Here is a 23,661-nt window from a genome sequence, read left to right as displayed (position 1 = left end):
CCCTCTAGATTGTATTAGCTTGGTCTTAAAGACACACACACCTGCTGGCAATGCCAATCAGAAGATAGAGACACAACCCAAGAATTTTGGTTGAAGGTTCAGGTTTTTGTTTTGGTTTTGGGGGGGGGGGGGGGGGGGGGGATTGGGATTATAGTGAGGGTTAAATATTGATTCTATTTGAATATGTTTGGCTTTTCTTTGTTTAATAGATGAATCAAAAAATGTTAATCACAACAAATGCTGTCGATTGAGCTGAACTTGTATTGAACCTGGAATATTCCTTTAAGCTTATTTGACAGCATTTGTGGCATATTTTAACATGTCCGTCCTTATCTTTAAAAACAGCAAAAATTTAGGTTACAGTGAGGCACTTACAATGGAAGTGAATGGGGCTAACTTTTGGATAAAGAAATGTGAAGCTTATAACTTTATAAAAGCACTTACACAAACGTGTGTATTATTTGAGCAGTAAAGTTGTTTGTATCATTGTTTTTACAGTTGTTTTGGGGTTTACAGCATTATGTCGTCATGGCATGAAGTTGTAAAATTGGATATAACTTTACAACAAAAAAAAAAAAAGGTTGGTAAGCGATTTTATCACACTAAAATAATATTTACATGCATATTGTTTACATTTTGTGGCTATACTTAAAAAGTGAGTATTTCAATGTTTACAGATTGGCAATTTTAGGTTGTATTGATATCAACTCATAATGCTTAATGGATTGATCCCATAAGCACATTCAAAAAATGAATATAAAATATATGAATTAAAGTTAAATGGCATTTCTGACTATTTGAAGCATTATATAATAATGTTTGTTAATGACATATTAATGGAAGTTACTATTAAGCATCACTGAATAGCCTAATAAGCTGTCCCCTTAAGCACTTTAAATATAAGGAATCTGATCTCCATGTTTTATGTTCTGCAACACATCCTCTAACAAAAAAAAAACAAAAAAAAAAAAACAAACAAACCTACAGATGGTGCAAGAGACTATGAAATCATATAAAGAGACTATGATCATGAAATGAAGAAAGGTGCGTTCATTTAACAGTAGTAAACTAATAATCATGTTCTGAGCAGACACAAATATTTGAAAGATAATTAGCCTCCTAAAAATGACAAATATTCTAAAAGCTCTAACGCTGTTTGAAGGAGATCCCATATGCATTTATTATTTAGAGCAATAACTGTTAACTATGGTATTTGATCACATTTTGTAAGAGGAAACTGTGCTTGACACCTGTTGGACCTTCTTTAAAAACATTACAGGTGTCTGTCGCTGAAATATTCTTGCGGGTTAAATTCGATGCCACTTTTATCTTTAACGTTAATAACTTTGAGATTGTTGCTTTGTAATCACGCATGTTAATTGTGTATTGTAAACGCACGAGGCACCGACACAGCAATTCAATATTATTTATCATGCGCTTTTAAAATTCATACGCTTGATGTCTAATGAACATGTCCACAGAGACTGTAAACAGGGAATATGTTTTAATTACAAACGTAAGAGAAATGGTTGTATTTCGTCAAGAAAAGAAAGCGAAACAGGCGCCATGACATCAGCATTCCTAGAAGAGTTTGATAGTAAATGTTCATCAACAACAAACCATCAACCATATCCGAACTCTGCTCCTGATTATTTGACACACACTATTATTTTAATTTATAAAAATATATTTAGCCATATTCACCAAAACGCAAACTTTTGTTAGGTCTTCCTATTACTGGAGCTTCAATTATTCATTAAAGTCACTCAATTATGTTTCTCAATACGCTTCATTAAAACTACATTTAAACAAAAACACTACTGTCAGAACAGAAATGAAGAGTTGAGTTGACTGACCTGTCAGAGGCAGGGCACAGTTTACACACCTGCCATCCCATAATATTCATTATTATCACTCATCAGCTCACTTTACTCCTTTACAAAAGCTTCTCCAATTGAGTTACAAATTGCCAATGCAAAGTCATAAGTTCCCATGCCATGCACACACGCACCGCGATCTGAAGGCTGTAATGTACACACACTCATCGCATCTCGAGTCTCCGCTGACTTTCGCTTGTTTAAATGGCTTCAGATCATCGGCTTTTCCATGCGCGAGACCAGGTACCTCCCATTACTTCCTAATTCATTTATTCGTCAACATTAAGAAGTAAATCAATCTGACAGGAGCTAAACGTACCTCGTAAAGGTCCCCCGAAGCCATTTCCCTTCGTGCGGATCTGGTTTCAAGGGCTGTTTCTGTGGGTTTGTACCGATGGCCCGAGAGAGAGACGCGGGTATTATCGAAGCGCCCAGTCGCAGTCATCAGATGATCATCAGACAGCTTCAATCGAGCGCGGCTGACATGGATCGCGCTTCACTTCAGAGAGAGAGAGAAACGGGGCGGGTCTGTTTATGTAATGTGGAGGGCTTTACTTACACCAGTCCACATAATGATCAAGAAAACAATCCCTTTCCATCTTAAAAAAACAACAACAACGTTAGACTACACTTTTCATGAGGTGTTCAGTGTATATTACAATGTCTACTATAATTTTTCATATACTAACTAGATATGTACACTGGCGGCCAAAAGTTTGGAATAATGTACAGATTTTGCTGTTTCGGAAGGAAAGTGGTACTTTAATTCACCAAAGTGGCATTCAGCTGATCACAAAGTATAGTCAGAACATTACTGATGTAAAAAAAAAAAACAGCAACATCACTATTTGAAAAAAGTCATTTTTGATCAAATCTAGACAGGCCCCATTTTCAGCAGCCATCATTACAACACCTTATCCTTGAGTAATCATGCTAAATTGTCTAAAGGATAATTTTGAGGTAATTTTATCTAACATTAAGTAACGTTTAAATTGTCACAAATGTATGCAGTTAATGAGAATCCCACACATTATCAAATTTATTTTTAGACAAAATACTTGTCATTTTTACTTTTGTTTAAAGTGATTAAATCAAAAGTTTTTCAAGAACTGTCCAATAAGTGAAAGGACAGTGTTTAGGGTAAAAAGCCCCCTTGTTGCAGGGCCTAAAAGTCCCCCATAAAACACTGTTTTTCTTGAGCAGGTTAAATATATTTGACTGATCCTATTACAATGGAGATTCATTAGTTTATAGGATACTTGAGATGTTATGAAGTGCCAAATGTGATTGAAACTAACATGAATAAAAATGTGTTACTCAAAAAGTATCTTGCCAAGTGTGGGGTAAAAGGCCACCACACCACCTTCAAAATAATAGTAATAATAATAATAATAATAATAATAATAATAATAATAATAATAATACATTTAATCAAAACAACCTTGCATTATTATTTATTTTCACAAAAAAAATGTGTTGCTCCATTAATATTTAATAAAGAAATGTATTTAGTTTAGTCTTGATACTCTTTGCGACCAGAAAAAAGCATTGTACCTTACAATCACCACTATAGAAATTAAAAAATTCATAGATAATTTATAGATACATTTATAGATAAAAAAAAAAAAAAAAAAAATACATGTTCAAGATAACATCTGAAAATAAGGATATTTTATATTAGTGTAGAATGATGCAGGAATATCTCATATAAAGGGATATAAATATTTTACAGCACACCCCTTTGTGAATCAGTGAGAGCTATACTTAACATGATAGAGAGGAATGTCATGATACACTTAATATAGCCCTCCACACATGTTCTGAATGTCCAGTAATGTAGTAATACCTGTTTAATAATTATATTATAATACCTATATCTATACATAAACAAATCAAGCTGGCATGATTTCTCAAATAACAGCTAGAATGTTGGTGTTCTTTGAAGCCAACGGAATTACAATTAAACCTCTGAGTTACAGTACAAACATGTTTCCTAATAAGCACCATACTGACAGACACCGTTCCAAAATGTCTTGCCAGCTAGCAGAATAGTTTAGAGAAGCACATAACATTATCCTGGAACATTTTTAGACTATACTTGAATAAAAAGCACAATAACATTTCAGTGTGTCTTTCTTTTATGTATTAAGTTTTTGCAAATATAATTAAGGACAAATATAGTGTTTAAAGATAAAGCAAAAGATAGAATGAAAAAAATGTACATATTGGAAAACAAGATATTTAGCAAAGCTTTCACCAAGGGTTAGATGAAAACCAGTTGAACCGTGATGTCTCGGCAGCATACTCGCCCATTCCTGTTAGGGTTTCCGATCGATTCTTCCCACTCAGTGATGCACCCACTGAGAATCATGTTGAAAGAACCTTAGTAACAGGTTATTCTAATGTAAGGAACGTGGAAATAAAGACTCCAGCCACTATTGTTAAATGCATTTCCAGTGCCAGAGTGTCTGACATCAGATAAAATTTACAAGTGCTGGCTAATGCTAAATGTAGATTTTCTAAAATTGTTATTCATGTCTGCACTAATGATGTCTGGCTTCGCCAGTTGGAGATCACTATATATAATGTTAAAGAGGTGTGTGAACTTGAAAAAATGATGTCAGACACTGTAATATGCTCTGATCCCCTCCTTGCTCATCATGGTGGCGAGGTTTATAGTAGATTAGTGTCTCTGAATGGCTGGATGTCTGAGTGGTGTCATAGCATAGGATTTATATACAATTGGAAGAGTTTTTGGGGTAGACATGACCTGCTAAAGAGAGTTGGACTCCATCCCTCCAGGGAAGGTGCCTCTCTCCTCTCTGGTAATTTGGCTTTAGTCACTTGGTCAAACTTGAAAATAATAATAGAAGATAAGTATCGTATAAAGGTAGGGCTACTAAACATTAGATCTCTTTCATCAAAAGAACTAATTGTAAATGAAATTATTACAGATCATAGTTTGGATGTGCTCTATTTGACCGAAACCTGGCTCAAACCGGAATTAAATGAATCTACTGCACCAGGTTATTGTTATAAACATAAGCCTCGCCTGAAGGGTCGAGGAGGAGATGTTGCTGCAATTTACAGTGAAGTTTTTGGTGTTACTCAGAGGACAGGATATACATTTAAGTCTTTTGAACTAATAATGCTTAATGTGACACTGTCAGATACAATTAAAAAATCTCTGCCATCTTTTGCGCTTGCTACAGTATATAGATCACCCGGGCCCTATTCTGATTTCCTTGGTGAATTTGCAACTTTCAGATCTAGTAGTTATAAAATTACATATTGGGATTAACATTTATCGATATTCTAAATTCTCTTGGAGTCAGACAAAATGTGACAGGACCAACTCATCACCATAATCATACGCTAGATTAAATTCTGTCATATGGAGTTGATATTGATACTATAGAAATTCTGCTGCAGAACGATGAGGTTCTTGGACCAAAAACCAGTAAAAATAAGCCACTAAAATATAATTTGACTCTTGATGGATGCACTGTTGCAGCAGCCAAAGTGCTGACTAGAACCAAGAAATATGATCATATTAGCCCCATTTTATCGTCGTTATATTGGATATCTGTTAAATTTCATATTAATTTTAACATTTTATTAACTGGACAGCATGCATGAACTCCTCGGATGAATCTAGTCTTCTGAGCCAACTGGTCCATCAGTAAAAATTAACTTGTAATTGATATAGGAGATACGGGTTACAGGTGAAAAGTGGCAAGCCAGCCAGGAGAAAGATTGGCCTGCAACAGTAGTGACTGTTTAGAAAAGCTGAGGAGTCCAACCGAATAGAAGATCACAACAAACATAGTGTTGATAACATGGATGTCATAAACAGAGAATGTGTAAACATCTCAAATGCCGTGATAGTTGGTGGCTTAACATTGACTGAAACAGATCAAGACTTAGAGTCATGACTGTTGAGATATGGTAGTATTAGTCGTAACTTTCTCATTGACGACTCAAACTCCGAATTCCATCATCATGTTATCATAGAGTTTACCTATAGCTCTGCTATGAAAGCACTGAAACCCCTGCTGCCCTTAACAATGGTCAGTACGTCAAACCCAGATACCACTTTTATAGTGCGTGCCTTAGGCTGCGTCTACCCTCATGTAGCTAGTGACAGTGCTACTAAGGAGTATTTGAAAGAATTGCAAACTATTGCTAATGCTAGTGGAAAATCGGTTCAAGAAGTACTCCAGGAGGAGTTAATGAAGATGAAATCCACCAGCTCTCTCGCTGAGCCCTTACCTGCTTCGGGTGAAAGACTTGAATGTCCAAATGTAGCAGATTCTCAAACACGTGATCGCAGCACAACCAGCTCACTGAATGGACAGTTGTCTCCAGCCAAATCACAGAGAGTGGCCGTAGAACAGTAGCCCCTCCCTCATCAGAAAATTATGCATTACACAGAATTGAATCCAAGAAATCACAAAACCTGTCCAAGGAAAAATCTAGTAGTAGAACTAGCAATCCCACAGTTACTGTGTTACTCCATCCAGCACTTACAATGGACATGATTGATCCCCCAGAGTTCAAAAAGTTGTAGTTGAGCACATTGTCAGAACAACTGACACTACTTTGTCACACCATGCCTCTTTTCATCTCAGGTCTTTCTCTGGAAAAATTCCTAGACCAGACTTCTACACTTGGCGAGCGAGTGTTATATTTCTGTTGGACGATCCTTCTATTTCAGAATTGTCTCGCAGAAGAAAAATCCTTGATAGTCTGCTCCCTCCTGCAGCTGATGTCATTAAAAACGTAAGCCCCCAGTCTTCACCCTTAGTGTATCTGGAGTTGTTGGAGTCTGTTTACGGATCGGTAGAGAATGGGGAAGTGCTGCTAGCAAAATGTATGACCATGCTACAGAACCAAGGAGAGAAGCCCTCCAGTTATTTGCACCGGTTACAAGTTATGATGAGTGCAACTGTAAGGAGAGGCAGCATTGCAGAAAGTGAGCTAAATCATTGTCTGATAAAACAATTCTGCTGTGGATGCTGGGATAATGGCTTAATTGCTAGCCTTCAGCTAGAAAAGAAAAAGACCAACCCACCTTCCTTTGCGGAGCTAGTAGTGTCCATTCGCACAGAGGAAGACCGGCAAGCTTCAAAAGAAGACCGAATGAGAAGCCATTTTGGATTGAATAAACAGAGCAATGCCCCCAAATTGCGAACTGCTACCCATCAACTGTCAGCATATTCCCATGGTGTAGTTGGCGGAGCAGCTGAAGAGGTTGAAATCATGAGGGCACAAATATCTGAAATTCATGCTCAGGTTGCTGCTATGTAAACCTCGACTTACCAGAAGTGCCAGTCTGATTGTTCCAAAAATGCAGATGTAACCCAGTTAAAGAAAGAGCTAATATAACTACAAGCACAAGTAGAGGCTATGAAAACAGCTATTTCTGGTAAAGCGCCAAAAGAAAACCCAGCAGCTATGGAAATAGCTGGATTGATGAAGCAAGTAGCAGAACTAAAGGCTCAGTTGACGGTCCCTGAAATACCGCAACATCGGTCAGGGAAAACAGTTACTTCCAAAAGCTCCTCAGCAAAATTCCAGCATAGGCAAACTGGGAAAGATGAGAACAAACAGCTTAGAAGTGGTTCAGTGCCATTCACTCATCCTCATCCTGGATACAGTTTCAGGTGTGGGGAGGACGGACACCTCGCTATCAATTGTGAAAATTACCCCAACCCTTCTAGGGTAGATGATAAGAAACGCCAGTTGAGAGAAAGACAAGTCCAGTGGGATCTAAATAACCAAGCAGCTACATCTCAGTTAAACTGCAGACAGCCTCTGTAGCAGGGCATATGGAGACTGAGGCAAAACATCAATGCCCTAAAAGGAAATTGCCAAAAGGACTAATTGGAATGAATTGTACTGCCCAAATCTATGTTGATGATATCAAAGTGAACTGCCTCTTAGACACCGGTTCCCAGGTGACCACCATTCCATTGTCATTCTACAAAAATAACTTGTCCAATCACCCCATGAAACCACTGGGAGCTTTGCTGGAAGTAGAGGGAGCAAACGGACAATCAGTGCCTTACCTTGGTTATGTAGAGTTAACTTTAATGTTTCCCAAAGAATTCCTGGGAACAGTCGCTGAAATTACCACGTTAGCACTGGTGGTCCCAGATTTGATAAATGTGCCTCAAGTACTCATAGGTACAAATACCTTGGATGCACTTTACTCCAGCTACTCACAAAAAGAGACTGTCAGCCCCAGTCCAGCTTCCCATGGATATAGAGCTGTACTAAAGATATTTGATGTGAGGCACAGACAACCATGCACTGAAACTCTTGGATGTGTAACATTAAAAGGGGCAGTCCCTGAAACTGTGCCAGCAAGAAGCACTGCAGTTCTTGATGGAGTTGTTTGCCTGAGCTGCCTTCCAGCAGAAAAACTGACTATTATAAGTCCTCCCACAATGTCTCCCTTGCCAGGGGGGTTATTAGTAGCTAGCGGGTTGCACACCTTACCTGTGAAACATTCCTTCTCCTTGCCTGTAGTAGTCAAGAATGAAACTTAGACCAATATAGTCATCCCTCCCAAGACAAGTAATAGACAAGCCAGTAGCACGTGATTCCTCTGAAACACATGAAAAGCCTGGTAGTTATCAGATAATTTTTTATTTTGGAGACTCCCCGTTGCCATCCGAATGGAAAAACCGCATATAGGCCTTGTTAAACTCTATGCCTGAGATTTTTGCTTTGAATGACATGGATTATGGCCACACTGATAAGGTGAAGCACCGAATTAAACTGAGTGTTGAGACTCCCTTTAAGCATAGAGCTCGGCCCATCCACCCACAAAATATTAATGCCATCATGAAACACTTACAGGAGTTGTTAGCAGCCGGAATTATACGTGAGTCTGAGTCCCCGTTTGCGTCCCCCATTGAGGTAGTCAGGAAGAAAGACAACTCAGTATGACTTTGTATTGATTATAGGAAGCTTAACTCTCAGACCATATGGGACGCTTACACACTCCCAAACCAAGAGGAAGTGTTTTCTGTGTTAACCGGGTCAAAGTGGTTTTCCGTTCTCGATTTGAAGTCGATATACCAGATTGAAATGGATGAAGCGGACAAGCAGAAGAGAGCTTTTGTATGTCCTCTCGGGTTTTGGTAGTTCAACCGTATGCCGCAAGGAATCACCAATGCACCTAGCACATTTCAGCGGCTTATGAAGAGCTGTATGGGTGATTTGAATAGAAAAGTCTTGGTCTTTATAGATGATCTTATCATCTTCTCCGGAACCCTTGAAAACATGATTAATACAGGTCCTGAACCGCCAGAAAAAATATGGGTTGAAACTCTCACCCAAGAAATGCAAATTCTTTCAAACATCCATGAGCTATTTGGGCCACATTGTCTCCCAGCACGGCGTAGAAACAGACCCATAAAAAATTGAAGCTATTAAAACCTGACCAAGGCCCCAGAACCTTTGGGAACTAAAGTCCTTCTTAGGATTTGCAAGATATTACCGAAGATTTGTTAAAGACATCTCCAAGATTGCCAAACCGCTCAACAATCTTACAGCTGGCTATCCTCCAGTTCAAAAGGGAAGAAGAAAAGACAAAGATAACGGATAACTGAATCCTAAAGAACCTATGGTTGACAGATGGACTACATCATGTCAACAGGCGTTTGACAGCATTGTGGAAAAGATAACATCTGCTCCTGTGTTAGGGTACGCCGATCCTAGTCTGCCTTACATATTGCATACAGATGCTTGTACTACAGTTCTTGGTGCAGCTTTGTATCCCAAATCAAAAATCATCACTCTAGCCCCACAAGCCACCTTGCAATGTCTGCTCTCTTCTGAAAGGTCTACACAAACCTCATGAAGTTCTGATGCTCAGCATGTCACGCCAACGTACAGCTATTTTCAGTCATACAAGTACTGCTCCTAACTACATGAATGGGGAAATAGAAACATCCTCAAAAGACTTTGGCAAGCATCAAATTCAAGAACATTTTATCGCCAACAAGTCCTAACAAAATTGCAAATCAAAATGTTGCTTCATTTGTTCCATTTCTCATGTAGCGCTCATAGTCATCTGCATCTATTGCTTTCTTTAAATGCAAATTGAATGTGTATTGAAGTTTCCTTGGAAAAACTTACCATGTCACATTCTTCACGGGGGCTAACCTACTTGACCACAAAACTCACATATGATACAGGATGACTACCTCGTGAGACTCCTTGGACATTGTCTTTCTGACTATTGGAAGGTGTTAATGGCCCATGGCCCACTCCAAAAGGAAACAAACAAGAGTGGTTTGGTACCTCTGGGACTCATAGCTGGAAGGGAATTAGCTCAAATGGTAGAGCGCTCGCTTAGCATGCGAGAGGTAGCGGGATCGATGCCCGCATTCTCCATTGAGGAACTTCACCTTTTAGCAACTGTTCTCTAATCTAAGACCAGGTCATCACAATTTGAATGTGATAGACCTGGCCAGCAGAGTTGGTACACTTTCACTTCAGTAGATTCGGAGGCTCGCAGCTTTTCCAAAGTCCTTCTGATTGGGTCCTTTGCACCTTTTGGCACAAAAGTCACAGAAGGTCCCGCCGAGATTTTAACTGGTATCGCTGGATTCAGAGGCCAGAGTGCTAACCTTCATTCCTCATGGATTTACATGAGGCTACCCTGCAAATGAGAGCTTAGCAGAAGAGAGATTCAGAACAAAAGTCTGCTGTACGTGGGCCTGGCATGCAGCAATACTCCACGAGGGAACTTTCTCTTTTTAGTGTTCTTCACTAATTTTACAGACCTGGGCATCAAATTATGTTTTTCATTCATTATATTACATTACTTTTATTCATTTGGCAGATGCTTTTATCCAAAGCGGCTTATAATAGAGGAATGGTACAGCATAAGCGATTCATCTTAAGGAGGCAATAATACGAAAAGTGCTGCATTCCAAATTTTCAATTGTATCAGAACAATACTATCCAAGACAGATTAGAGTGCAACAAGAACAATATATGTAGATATTTTTTATATAAGCGCATGGTGAAGTGCTCATGGACCTGGCAAGCAGAGTATTGCAGCATGCAACACCCATGTACAGCTTTTTTCAGTCATGCAATTATAGCTCCTATCTATGTGAATGGGGAAATAGAGAAATCTTCAAAAGTCTTGGGCAAGAATGCAGTTCAACAACATGTGAAATCCCCAATAAATCCTAACAAAAAATGCAAATTTTTTTTTTCATTTGTTCCATTTCTCATGTAGCGCTCAGACATGTTCATCTATTTCTTTCTCGAAACGCAAATTTAATTTGCAATGAAGTTTCCTTGGGAACAGTTACCATGTCACATTCTTCATGGGTGCTAAACTTCTTTACCACAAAACTCACTTTTGACACAGGGTATCGATCTGCATTCTCCTATTGATAGATCTCTGCCACTCGCAGCAGAGTACGAATGCTTTCATACAGGAGATTTGGAGGCTCACTGATTTTGAAAAGTACTTTTGATTGGGTCCTAAGAACCATTGGTGCAAAAGGTACGGAAGGTCCCACCGAGATTTGAACTCGGATCACTGGATTCAGAGTCCAGAGTGCTAACCATTACACCATGGAACCGACGTTTTGCAAAAAGCGCTCCCCTGGGTGTGGACAATGAACATGCTTTGTGGAAATTGGCAAGAGAAGGGCACATTTTAGGCCTCTTATGGGGACTTCAACAGCCAACCTCTGTTTTGGGCACAAAAGCCTAAGGAGGTTCTACCAGGAGTTGAACTCAGCTTGTTGGATTCAAAGCGCTAACCATTACACCACAGAACAGTGCTCTTTCACTGTTGAGAGTGTTATTGCTCTTTGGTAAGTAGTTTGAAGGAGGGCATGGGCAGCCAAGACAGATGGTAGCGTGAACAGAGTATTTAACCTGGGATGTTTAGATTTTCAGTCTATAGCTCCCTATTTCAGCTACATTGCCTCTTCCATCACGGATTTACAGGACATGACACTACACACGAGGTCTAGAGAGGTTCAGATCAAAACTCATCCTGGCCCGTACGGGGATCGAACCCACGACCTTGGCGTTATTAGCACCACGCTCTAACTAACTGAGCTAACCGGCCACGTCTTGCTTTTGTCTATGCACAGAAATTCTTGCTTGGTTGTAACGCTGACATTAAAACTTTGCACCCCATGGGATAAAGTTTGAAGATCGAAGGGCAAGAACAAACTATTCTTTGATTTGAACACGAGACACTTTCGCACCCAAATCAAAAATCATCACTCTAGCCCCACAAGCCACCTTGCAATGTCTGCTCTCTTCTGAAAGGTCTACACAAACCTCATGAAGTTCTGATGCTCAGCATGTCACGCCAACGTACAGCTATTTTCAGTCATACAAGTACTGCTCCTAACTACATGAATGGGGAAATAGAGACATCCTCAAAAGACTTTGGCAAGCATCAAATTCAAGAACATTTTATCGCCAACAAGTCCTAACAAAATTGCAAATCAAAATGTTGCTTCATTTGTTCCATTTCTCATGTAGCGTTCATAGTCATCTGCATCTATTGCTTTCTTTAAATGCAAATTGAATGTGTATTGAAGTTTCCTTGGAAAAACTTACCATGTCACATTCTTCACGGGGACTAACCTACTTGACCACAAAACTCACATATGATACAGGATGACTACCTCGTGAGACTCCTTGGACATTGTCTTTCTGACTATTGGAAGGTGTTAATGGCCCATGGCCCACTCCAAAAGGAAACAAACAAGAGTGGTTTGGTACCTCTGGGACTCATAGCTGGAGGGGAATTAGCTCAAATGGTAGAGCGCTCGCTTAGCATGCGAGAGGTAGCGGGATCGATGCCCGCATTCTCCATTGAGGAACTTCACCTTTTAGCAACTGTTCTCTAATCTAAGACCAGGTCATCACAATTTGAATGTGATAGACCTGGCCAGCAGAGTTGGTACACTTTCACTTCAGTAGATTCGGCGCCTCGCAGCTTTTCCAAAGTCCTTCTGATTGGGTCCTTTGCACCTTTTGGCACAAAAGTCACAGAAGGTCCCGCCGAGATTTTAACTGGTATCGCTGGATTCAGAGGCCAGAGTGCTAACCTTCATTCCTCATGGATTTACATGAGGCTACCCTGCAAATGAGAGCTTAGCAGAAGAGAGATTCAGAACAAAAGTCTGCTGTACGTGGGCCTGGCATGCAGCAATACTCCACGAGGGAACTTTCTCTTTTTAGTGTTCTTCACTAATTTTACAGACCTGGGCATCAAATTATGTTTTTCATTCATTATATTACATTACTTTTATTCATTTGGCAGATGCTTTTATCCAAAGCGGCTTATAATAGAGGAATGGTACAGCATAAGCGATTCATCTTAAGGAGGCAATAATACGAAAAGTGCTGCATTCCAAATTTTCAATTGTATCAGAACAATACTATCCAAGACAGATTAGAGTGCAACAAGAACAATATATGTAGATATTTTTTATATAAGCGCATGGTGAAGTGCTCATGGACCTGGCAAGCAGAGTATTGCAGCATGCAACACCCATGTACAGCTTTTTTCAGTCATGCAATTATAGCTCCTATCTATGTGAATGGGGAAATAGAGAAATCTTCAAAAGTCTTGGGCAAGAATGCAGTTCAACAACATGTGAAATCCCCAATAAATCCTAACAAAAAATGCAAATTTTTTTTTTCATTTGTTCCATTTCTCATGTAGCGCTCAGACATGTTCATCTATTTCTTTCTCGAAACGCAAATTTAATTTGCAATGAAGTTTCCTTGGGAACAGTTACCATGTCACATTCTTCATGGGTGCTAAACTTCTTTACCACAAAACTCACTTTTGACACAGGGTATCGATCTGCATTCTCCTATTGATAGATCTCTGCCACTCGCAGCAGAGTACGAATGCTTTCATACAGGAGATTTGGAGGCTCACTGATTTTGAAAAGTACTTTTGATTGGGTCCTAAGAACCATTGGTGCAAAAGGTACGGAAGGTCCCACCGAGATTTGAACTCGGATCACTGGATTCAGAGTCCAGAGTGCTAACCATTACACCATGGAACTGACGTTTTGCAAAAAGCGCTCCCCTGGGTGTGGACAATGAACATGCTTTGTGGAAATTGGCAAGAGAAGGGCACATTTTAGGCCTCTTATGGGGACTTCAACAGCCAACCTCTGTTTTTGGGCTCAAAAGCCTAAGGAGGTTCTACCAGGAGTTGAACTCAGCTTGTTGGATTCAAAGCCCAAAGTGCTAACCATTACACCATGGAACAGTGCTCTTTCACTGTTGAGAGTGTTATTGCTCTTTGGTAAGTAGTTTGAAGGAGGGCATGGGCAGCCAAGAGAGATGGTAGCCTGAACAGAGTATTTAACCTGGGATGTTTAGATTTTCAGTCTATAGCTCCCTATTTCAGCTACATTGCCTCTTCCATCATGGATTTACAGGACATGACACACGAGCTCTAGACAGGTTCAGATCAAAACTCATCCTGGCCCGTACGGGGATCGAACCCACGACCTTGGCGTTATTAGCACCACGCTCTAACCAACTGAGCTAACCGGCCATGTCTTGCTTTTGTCTATGCACAGAAATTCTTGCTTGGTTGTAACGCTGACATTAAAACTTTGCACCGCATGGGATAAAGTTTGAAGATCGAAGGGCAAGAACAAGCTATTCTTGGATTTGAACACGAGACACTTTCGCACCCAAATCAAAAATCATCACTCTAGCCCCACAAGCCACCTTGCAATGTCTGCTCTCTTCTGAAAGGTCTACACAAACCTCATGAAGTTCTGATGCTCAGCATGTCACGCCAACGTACAGCTATTTTCAGTCATACAAGTACTGCTCCTAACTACATGAATGGGGAAATAGAGACATCCTCAAAAGACTTTGGCAAGCATCAAATTCAAGAACATTTTATCGCCAACAAGTCCTAACAAAATTGCAAATCAAAATGTTGCTTCATTTGTTCCATTTCTCATGTAGCGCTCATAGTCATCTGCATCTATTGCTTTCTTTAAATGCAAATTGAATGTGTATTGAAGTTTCCTTGGAAAAACTTACCATGTCACATTCTTCACGGGGGCTAACCTACTTGACCACAAAACTCACATATGATACAGGATGACTACCTCGTGAGACTCCTTGGACATTGTCTTTCTGACTATTGGAAGGTGTTAATGGCCCATGGCCCACTCCAAAAGGAAACAAACAAGAGTGGTTTGGTACCTCTGGGACTCATAGCTGGAGGGGAATTAGCTCAAATGGTAGAGCGCTCGCTTAGCATGCGAGAGGTAGCGGGATCGATGCCCGCATTCTCCATTGAGGAACTTCACCTTTTAGCAACTGTTCTCTAATCTAAGACCAGGTCATCACAATTTGAATGTGATAGACCTGGCCAGCAGAGTTGGTACACTTTCACTTCAGTAGATTCGGAGGCTCGCAGCTTTTCCAAAGTCCTTCTGATTGGGTCCTTTGCACCTTTTGGCACAAAAGTCACAGAAGGTCCCGCCGAGATTTTAACTGGTATCGCTGGATTCAGAGGCCAGAGTGCTAACCTTCATTCCTCATGGATTTACATGAGGCTACCCTGCAAATGAGAGCTTAGCAGAAGAGAGATTCAGAACAAAAGTCTGCTGTACGTGGGCCTGGCATGCAGCAATACTCCACGAGGGAACTTTCTCTTTTTAGTGTTCTTCACTAATTTTACAGACCTGGGCATCAAATTATGTTTTTCATTCATTATATTACATTACTTTTATTCATTTGGCAGATGCTTTTATCCAAAGCGGCTTATAATAGAGGAATGGTACAGCATAAGCGATTCATCTTAAGGAGGCAATAATACGAAAAGTGCTGCATTCCAAATTTTCAATTGTATCAGAACAATACTATCCAAGACAGATTAGAGTGCAACAAGAACAATATATGTAGATATTTTTTATATAAGCGCATGGTGAAGTGCTCATGGACCTGGCAAGCAGAGTATTGCAGCATGCAACACCCATGTACAGCTTTTTTCAGTCATGCAATTATAGCTCCTATCTATGTGAATGGGGAAATAGAGAAATCTTCAAAAGTCTTGGGCAAGAATGCAGTTCAACAACATGTGAAATCCCCAATAAATCCTAACAAAAAATGCAAATTTTTTTTTTCATTTGTTCCATTTCTCATGTAGCGCTCAGACATGTTCATCTATTTCTTTCTCGAAACGCAAATTTAATTTGCAATGAAGTTTCCTTGGGAACAGTTACCATGTCACATTCTTCATGGGTGCTAAACTTCTTTACCACAAAACTCACTTTTGACACAGGGTATCGATCTGCATTCTCCTATTGATAGATCTCTGCCACTCGCAGCAGAGTACGAATGCTTTCATACAGGAGATTTGGAGGCTCACTGATTTTGAAAAGTACTTTTGATTGGGTCCTAAGAACCATTGGTGCAAAAAGTACGGAAGGTCCCACCGAGATTTGAAGTCGGATCACTGGATTCAGAGTCCAGAGTGCTAACCATTACACCATGGAACCGACATTTTGCAAAAAGCGCTCCCCTGGGTGTGGACAATGAACATGCTTTGTGGAAATTGGCAAGAGAAGGGCACATTTTAGGCCTCTTATGGGGACTTCAACAGCCAACCTCTGTTTTTGGGCACAAAAGCCTAAGGAGGTTCTACCAGGAGTTGAACTCAGCTTGTTGGATTCAAAGCCCAAAGTGCTAACCATTACACCATGGAACAGTGCTCTTTCACGGTTGAGAGTGTTATTGCTCTTTGGTAAGTAGTTTGAAGGAGGGCATGGGCAGCCAAGACAGATGGTAGCCTGAACAGAGTATTTAACCTGGGATGTTTAGATTTTCAGTCTATAGCTCCCTATTTCAGCTACATTGCCTCTTCCATCATGGATTTACAGGACATGACACACGAGCTCTAGACAGGTTCAGATCAAAACTCATCCTGGCCCGTACGGGGATCGAACCCGCAACCTTGGCGTTATTAGCACCACGCTCTAACCAACTGAGCTAACCGGCCACGTCTTGCTTTTGTCTATGCACAGAAATTCTTGCTTGGTTGTAACGCTGACATTAAAACTTTGCACCGCATGGGATAAAGTTTGAAGATCGAAGGGCAAGAACAAGCTATTCTTGGATTTGAACACGAGACACTTTCGCACCCAAATCAAAAATCATCACTCTAGCCCCACAAGCCACCTTGCAATGTCTGCTCTCTTCTGAAAGGTCTACACAAACCTCATGAAGTTCTGATGCTCAGCATGTCACGCCAACGTACAGCTATTTTCAGTCATACAAGTACTGCTCCTAACTACATGAATGGGGAAAGAGAGACATCCTCAAAAGACTTTGGCAAGCATCAAATTCAAGAACATTTTATCGCCAACAAGTCCTAACAAAATTGCAAATCAAAATGTTGCTTCATTTGTTCCATTTCTCATGTAGCGCTCATAGTCATCTGCATCTATTGCTTTCTTTAAATGCAAATTGAATGTGTATTGAAGTTTCCTTGGAAAAACTTACCATGTCACATTCTTCACGGGGGCTAACCTACTTGACCACAAAACTCACATATGATACAGGATGACTACCTCGTGAGACTCCTTGGACATTGTCTTTCTGACTATTGGAAGGTGTTAATGGCCCATGGCCCACTCCAAAAGGAAACAAACAAGAGTGGTTTGGTACCTCTGGGACTCATAGCTGGAGGGGAATTAGCTCAAATGGTAGAGCGCTCGCTTAGCATGCGAGAGGTAGCGGGATCGATGCCCGCATTCTCCATTGAGGAACTTCACCTTTTAGCAACTGTTCTCTAATCTAAGACCAGGTCATCACAATTTGAATGTGATAGACCTGGCCAGCAGAGTTGGTACACTTTCACTTCAGTAGATTCGGCGCCTCGCAGCTTTTCCAAAGTCCTTCTGATTGGGTCCTTTGCACCTTTTGGCACAAAAGTCACAGAAGGTCCCGCCGAGATTTTAACTGGTATCGCTGGATTCAGAGGCCAGAGTGCTAACCTTCATTCCTCATGGATTTACATGAGGCTACCCTGCAAATGAGAGCTTAGCAGAAGAGAGATTCAGAACAAAAGTCTGCTGTACGTGGGCCTGGCATGCAGCAATACTCCACGAGGGAACTTTCTCTTTTTAGTGTTCTTCACTAATTTTACAGACCTGGGCATCAAATTATGTTTTTCATTCATTATATTACATTACTTTTATTCATTTGGCAGATGCTTTTATCCAAAGCGGCTTATAATAGAGGAATGGTACAGCATAAGCGATTCATCTTAAGGAGGCAATAATACGAAAAGTGCTGCATTCCAAATTTTCAATTGTATCAGAACAATACTATCCAAGACAGATTAGAGTGCAACAAGAACAATATATGTAGATATTTTTTATATAAGCGCATGGTGAAGTGCTCATGGACCTGGCAAGCAGAGTATTGCAGCATGCAACACCCATGTACAGCTTTTTTCAGTCATGCAATTATAGCTCCTATCTATGTGAATGGGGAAATAGAGAAATCTTCAAAAGTCTTGGGCAAGAATGCAGTTCAACAACATGTGAAATCCCCAATAAATCCTAACAAAAAATGCAAATTTTTTTTTTCATTTGTTCCATTTCTCATGTAGCGCTCAGACATGTTCATCTATTTCTTTCTCGAAACGCAAATTTAATTTGCAATGAAGTTTCCTTGGGAACAGTTACCATGTCACATTCTTCATGGGTGCTAAACTTCTTTACCACAAAACTCACTTTTGACACAGGGTATCGATCTGCATTCTCCTATTGATAGATCTCTGCCACTCGCAGCAGAGTACGAATGCTTTCATACAGGAGATTTGGAGGCTCACTGATTTTGAAAAGTACTTTTGATTGGGTCCTAAGAACCATTGGTGCAAAAGGTACGGAAGGTCCCACCGAGATTTGAACTCGGATCACTGGATTCAGAGTCCAGAGCGCTAACCATTACACCATGGAACCGACGTTTTGCAAAAAGCGCTCCCCTGGGTGTGGACAATGAACATGCTTTGTGGAAATTGGCAAGAGAAGGGCACATTTTAGGCCTCTTATGGGGACTTCAACAGCCAACCTCTGTTTTTGGGCACAAAAGCCTAAGGAGGTTCTACCAGGAGTTGAACTCAGCTTGTTGGATTCAAAGCCCAAAGTGCTAACCATTACACCATGGAACAGTGCTCTTTCACTGTTGAGAGTGTTATTGCTCTTTGGTAAGTAGTTTGAAGGAGGGCATGGGCAGCCAAGACAGATGGTAGCCTGAACAGAGTACTTAACCTGGGATGTTTAGATTTTCAGTCTATAGCTCCCTATTTCAGCTACATTGCCTCTTCCATCATGGATTTACAGGACATGACACACGAGCTCTAGACAGGAACCCACAACCTTGGCGTTATTAGCACCATGCTCTAACCAACTGAGCTAACCGGCCACGTCTTGCTTTTGTCTATGCACAGAAATTCTTGCTTGGTTGTAACGCTGACATTAAAACTTTGCACCCCATGGGATAAAGTTTGAAGATCGAAGGGCAAGAACAAGCTATTCTTGGATTTGAACACGAGACACTTTCGCACCCAAATCAAAAATCATCACTCTAGCCCCACAAGCCACCTTGCAATGTCTGCTCTCTTCTGAAAGGTCTACACAAACCTCATGAAGTTCTGATGCTCAGCATGTCACGCCAACGTACAGCTATTTTCAGTCATACAAGTACTGCTCCTAACTACATGAATGGGGAAATAGAGACATCCTCAAAAGACTTTGGCAAGCATCAAATTCAAGAACATTTTATCGCCAACAAGTCCTAACAAAATTGCAAATCAAAATGTTGCTTCATTTGTTCCATTTCTCATGTAGCGCTCATAGTCATCTGCATCTATTGCTTTCTTTAAATGCAAATTGAATGTGTATTGAAGTTTCCTTGGAAAAACTTACCATGTCACATTCTTCACGGGGGCTAACCTACTTGACCACAAAACTCACATATGATACAGGATGACTACCTCGTGAGACTCCTTGGACATTGTCTTTCTGACTATTGGAAGGTGTTAATGGCCCATGGCCCACTCCAAAAGGAAACAAACAAGAGTGGTTTGGTACCTCTGGGACACATAGCTGGAGGGGAATTAGCTCAAATGGTAGAGCGCTCGCTCAGCATGCGAGAGGTAGCGGGATCGATGCCCGCATTCTCCATTGAGGAACTTCACCTTTTAGCAACTGTTCTCTAATCTAAGACCAGGTCATCACAATTTGAATGTGATAGACCTGGCCAGCAGAGTTGGTACACTTTCACTTCAGTAGATTCGGCGCCTCGCAGCTTTTCCAAAGTCCTTCTGATTGGGTCCTTTGCACCTTTTGGCACAAAAGTCACAGAAGGTCCCGCCGAGATTTTAACTGGTATCGCTGGATTCAGAGGCCAGAGTGCTAACCTTCATTCCTCATGGATTTACATGAGGCTACCCTGCAAATGAGAGCTTAGCAGAAGAGAGATTCAGAACAAAAGTCTGCTGTACGTGGGCCTGGCATGCAGCAATACTCCACGAGGGAACTTTCTCTTTTTAGTGTTCTTCACTAATTTTACAGACCTGGGCATCAAATTATGTTTTTCATTCATTATATTACATTACTTTTATTCATTTGGCAGATGCTTTTATCCAAAGCGGCTTATAATAGAGGAATGGTACAGCATAAGCGATTCATCTTAAGGAGGCAATAATACGAAAAGTGCTGCATTCCAAATTTTCAATTGTATCAGAACAATACTATCCAAGACAGATTAGAGTGCAACAAGAACAATATATGTAGATATTTTTTATATAAGCGCATGGTGAAGTGCTCATGGACCTGGCAAGCAGAGTATTGCAGCATGCAACACCCATGTACAGCTTTTTTCAGTCATGCAATTATAGCTCCTATCTATGTGAATGGGGAAATAGAGAAATCTTCAAAAGTCTTGGGCAAGAATGCAGTTCAACAACATGTGAAATCCCCAATAAATCCTAACAAAAAATGCAAATTTTTTTTTTTCATTTGTTCCATTTCTCATGTAGCGCTCAGACATGTTCATCTATTTCTTTCTCGAAACGCAAATTTAATTTGCAATGAAGTTTCCTTGGGAACAGTTACCATGTCACATTCTTCATGGGTGCTAAACTTCTTTACCACAAAACTCACTTTTGACACAGGGTATCGATCTGCATTCTCCTATTGATAGATCTCTGCCACTCGCAGCAGAGTACGAATGCTTTCATACAGGAGATTTGGAGGCTCACTGATTTTGAAAAGTACTTTTGATTGGGTCCTAAGAACCATTGGTGCAAAAGGTACGGAAGGTCCCACCGAGATTTGAAGTCGGATCACTGGATTCAGAGTCCAGAGTGCTAACCATTACACCATGGAACCGACGTTTTGCAAAAAGCGCTCCCCTGGGTGTGGACAATGAACATGCTTTGTGGAAATTGGCAAGAGAAGGGCACATTTTAGGCCTCTTATGGGGACTTCAACAGCCAACCTCTGTTTTTGGGCACAAAAGCCTAAGGAGGTTCTACCAGGAGTTGAACTCAGCTTGTTGGATTCAAAGCCCAAAGTGCTAACCATTACACCATGGAACAGTGCTCTTTCACTGTTGAGAGTGTTATTGCTCTTTGTTAAGTAGTTTGAAGGAGGGCATGGGCAGCCAAGACAGATGGTAGCCTGAACAGAGTAATTAACCTGGGATGTTTAGATTTTCAGTCTATAGCTCCCTATTTCAGCTACATTGCCTCTTCCATCATGGATTTACAGGACATGACACACGAGCTCTAGAGAGGTTCAGATCAAAACTCATCCTGGCCCGTACGGGGATCGAACCCGCGACCTTGGCGTTATTAGCACCACGCTCTAACCAACTGAGCTAACCGGCCACGTCTTGCTTTTGTCTATGCACAGAAATTCTTGCTTGGTTGTAACGCTGACATTAAAACTTTGCACCGCATGGGATAAAGTTTGAAGATCGAAGGGCAAGAACAAGCTATTCTTGGATTTGAACACGAGACACTTTCGCACCCAAATCAAAAATCATCACTCTAGCCCCACAAGCCACCTTGCAATGTCTGCTCTCTTCTGAAAGGTCTACACAAACCTCATGAAGTTCTGATGCTCAGCATGTCACGCCAACGTACAGCTATTTTCAGTCATACAAGTACTGCTCCTAACTACATGAATGGGGAAATAGAGACATCCTCAAAAGACTTTGGCAAGCATCAAATTCAAGAACATTTTATCGCCAACAAGTCCTAACAAAATTGCAAATCAAAATGTTGCTTCATTTGTTCCATTTCTCATGTAGCGCTCATAGTCATCTGCATCTATTGCTTTCTTTAAATGCAAATTGAATGTGTATTGAAGTTTCCTTGGAAAAACTTACCATGTCACATTCTTCACGGGGGCTAACCTACTTGACCACAAAACTCACATATGATACAGGATGACTACCTCGTGAGACTCCTTGGACATTGTCTTTCTGACTATTGGAAGGTGTTAATGGCCCATGGCCCACTCCAAAAGGAAACAAACAAGAGTGGTTTGGTACCTCTGGGACACATAGCTGGAGGGGAATTAGCTCAAATGGTAGAGCGCTCGCTCAGCATGCGAGAGGTAGCGGGATCGATGCCCGCGTTCTCCATTGAGGAACGTCACCTTTTAGCAACTGTTCTCTAATCTAAGACCAGGTCATCACAATTTGAATGTGATAGACCTGGCCAGCAGAGTTGGTACACTTTCACTTCAGTAGATTCGGAGGCTCGCAGCTTTTCCAAAGTCCTTCTGATTGGGTCCTTTGCACCTTTTGGCACAAAAGTCACAGAAGGTCCCGCCGAGATTTTAACTGGTATCGCTGGATTCAGAGGCCAGAGTGCTAACCTTCATTCCTCATGGATTTACATGAGGCTACCCTGCAAATGAGAGCTTAGCAGAAGAGAGATTCAGAACAAAAGTCTGCTGTACGTGGGCCTGGCATGCAGCAATACTCCACGAGGGAACTTTCTCTTTTTAGTGTTCTTCACTAATTTTACAGACCTGGGCATCAAATTATGTTTTTCATTCATTATATTACATTACTTTTATTCATTTGGCAGATGATTTTATCCAAAGCGGCTTATAATAGAGGAATGGTACAGCATAAGCGATTCATCTTAAGGAGTCAATAATACGAAAAGTGCTGCATTCCAAATTTTCAATTGTATCAGAACAATACTATCCAAGACAGATTAGAGTGCAACAAGAACAATATATGTAGATATTTTTTATATAAGCGCATGGTGAAGTGCTCATGGACCTGGCAAGCAGAGTATTGCAGCATGCAACACCCATGTACAGCTTTTTTCAGTCATGCAATTATAGCTCCTATCTATGTGAATGGGGAAATAGAGAAATCTTCAAAAGTCTTGGGCAAGAATGCAGTTCAACAACATGTGAAATCCCCAATAAATCCTAACAAAAAATGCAAATTTTTTTTTTTTTCATTTGTTCCATTTCTCATGTAGCGCTCAGACATGTTCATCTATTTCTTTCACGAAACGCAAATTTAATTTGCAATGAAGTTTCCTTGGGAACAGTTACCATGTCACATTCTTCATGGGTGCTAAACTTCTTTACCACAAAACTCACTTTTGACACAGGGTATCGATCTGCATTCTCCTATTGATAGATCTCTGCCACTCGCAGCAGAGTACGAATGCTTTCATACAGGAGAT

General features: G+C 40.6%; 1 protein-coding gene and 12 non-coding genes across 15 annotated transcripts in view; 3 read left to right on the top strand and 10 right to left on the bottom strand.

Moving 5' to 3' along the window:
• LOC127456312 (chromodomain Y-like protein 2) overlaps positions 1-2,353 on the bottom strand; it is a 109,438-nt gene extending 107,085 nt beyond the window's left edge. Inside the window, exon 1 of one of the 3 annotated variants that reach the window (XM_051724748.1) lies at positions 2,197-2,353. In XM_051724748.1, coding sequence (XP_051580708.1) covers positions 2,197-2,322 — 126 coding nt within the window. In that variant the 5' untranslated portion in view covers positions 2,323-2,353. The remainder of the gene's footprint in view (positions 1-2,196) is intronic. The other 2 variants (XM_051724749.1, XM_051724747.1) reach the window with 2 other exon arrangements.
• A 9,069-nt stretch (positions 2,354-11,422) lies between these two features.
• Positions 11,423-11,494, bottom strand: trnaq-cug (transfer RNA glutamine (anticodon CUG)). Its single transcript has one exon. It is a non-coding gene; the product is annotated as a tRNA-Gln (tRNA).
• Positions 11,495-11,917: 423 nt separating this feature from the next.
• On the bottom strand, positions 11,918-11,991 carry trnai-aau (transfer RNA isoleucine (anticodon AAU)). The gene has a single exon. It is a non-coding gene; the product is annotated as a tRNA-Ile (tRNA).
• A 688-nt stretch (positions 11,992-12,679) lies between these two features.
• trnaa-agc (transfer RNA alanine (anticodon AGC)) lies at positions 12,680-12,752 on the top strand. Its single transcript has one exon. It is a non-coding gene; the product is annotated as a tRNA-Ala (tRNA).
• Positions 12,753-13,888: 1,136 nt separating this feature from the next.
• Positions 13,889-13,960, bottom strand: trnaq-cug (transfer RNA glutamine (anticodon CUG)). Its single transcript has one exon. It is a non-coding gene; the product is annotated as a tRNA-Gln (tRNA).
• Positions 13,961-14,386: 426 nt separating this feature from the next.
• Positions 14,387-14,460, bottom strand: trnai-aau (transfer RNA isoleucine (anticodon AAU)). Its single transcript has one exon. It is a non-coding gene; the product is annotated as a tRNA-Ile (tRNA).
• Positions 14,461-15,148: 688 nt separating this feature from the next.
• trnaa-agc (transfer RNA alanine (anticodon AGC)) lies at positions 15,149-15,221 on the top strand. The gene has a single exon. It is a non-coding gene; the product is annotated as a tRNA-Ala (tRNA).
• A 1,136-nt stretch (positions 15,222-16,357) lies between these two features.
• trnaq-cug (transfer RNA glutamine (anticodon CUG)) lies at positions 16,358-16,429 on the bottom strand. Its single transcript has one exon. It is a non-coding gene; the product is annotated as a tRNA-Gln (tRNA).
• A 426-nt stretch (positions 16,430-16,855) lies between these two features.
• trnai-aau (transfer RNA isoleucine (anticodon AAU)) lies at positions 16,856-16,929 on the bottom strand. The gene has a single exon. It is a non-coding gene; the product is annotated as a tRNA-Ile (tRNA).
• A 688-nt stretch (positions 16,930-17,617) lies between these two features.
• Positions 17,618-17,690, top strand: trnaa-agc (transfer RNA alanine (anticodon AGC)). Its single transcript has one exon. It is a non-coding gene; the product is annotated as a tRNA-Ala (tRNA).
• Positions 17,691-18,826: 1,136 nt separating this feature from the next.
• trnaq-cug (transfer RNA glutamine (anticodon CUG)) lies at positions 18,827-18,898 on the bottom strand. Its single transcript has one exon. It is a non-coding gene; the product is annotated as a tRNA-Gln (tRNA).
• A 2,361-nt stretch (positions 18,899-21,259) lies between these two features.
• Positions 21,260-21,331, bottom strand: trnaq-cug (transfer RNA glutamine (anticodon CUG)). The gene has a single exon. It is a non-coding gene; the product is annotated as a tRNA-Gln (tRNA).
• Positions 21,332-21,757: 426 nt separating this feature from the next.
• trnai-aau (transfer RNA isoleucine (anticodon AAU)) lies at positions 21,758-21,831 on the bottom strand. Its single transcript has one exon. It is a non-coding gene; the product is annotated as a tRNA-Ile (tRNA).
• Positions 21,832-23,661: the final 1,830 nt, after the last annotated feature.

This window comes from Myxocyprinus asiaticus, chromosome 18 (genome assembly GCF_019703515.2).
Source record: "Myxocyprinus asiaticus isolate MX2 ecotype Aquarium Trade chromosome 18, UBuf_Myxa_2, whole genome shotgun sequence".
In the NCBI taxonomy this organism is placed as follows: domain Eukaryota; kingdom Metazoa; phylum Chordata; class Actinopteri; order Cypriniformes; family Catostomidae; genus Myxocyprinus; species Myxocyprinus asiaticus.
The sequence above is the reverse complement of the archived record's forward strand: the minus strand, read 5'-3'. Positions and strand labels throughout refer to the sequence as shown.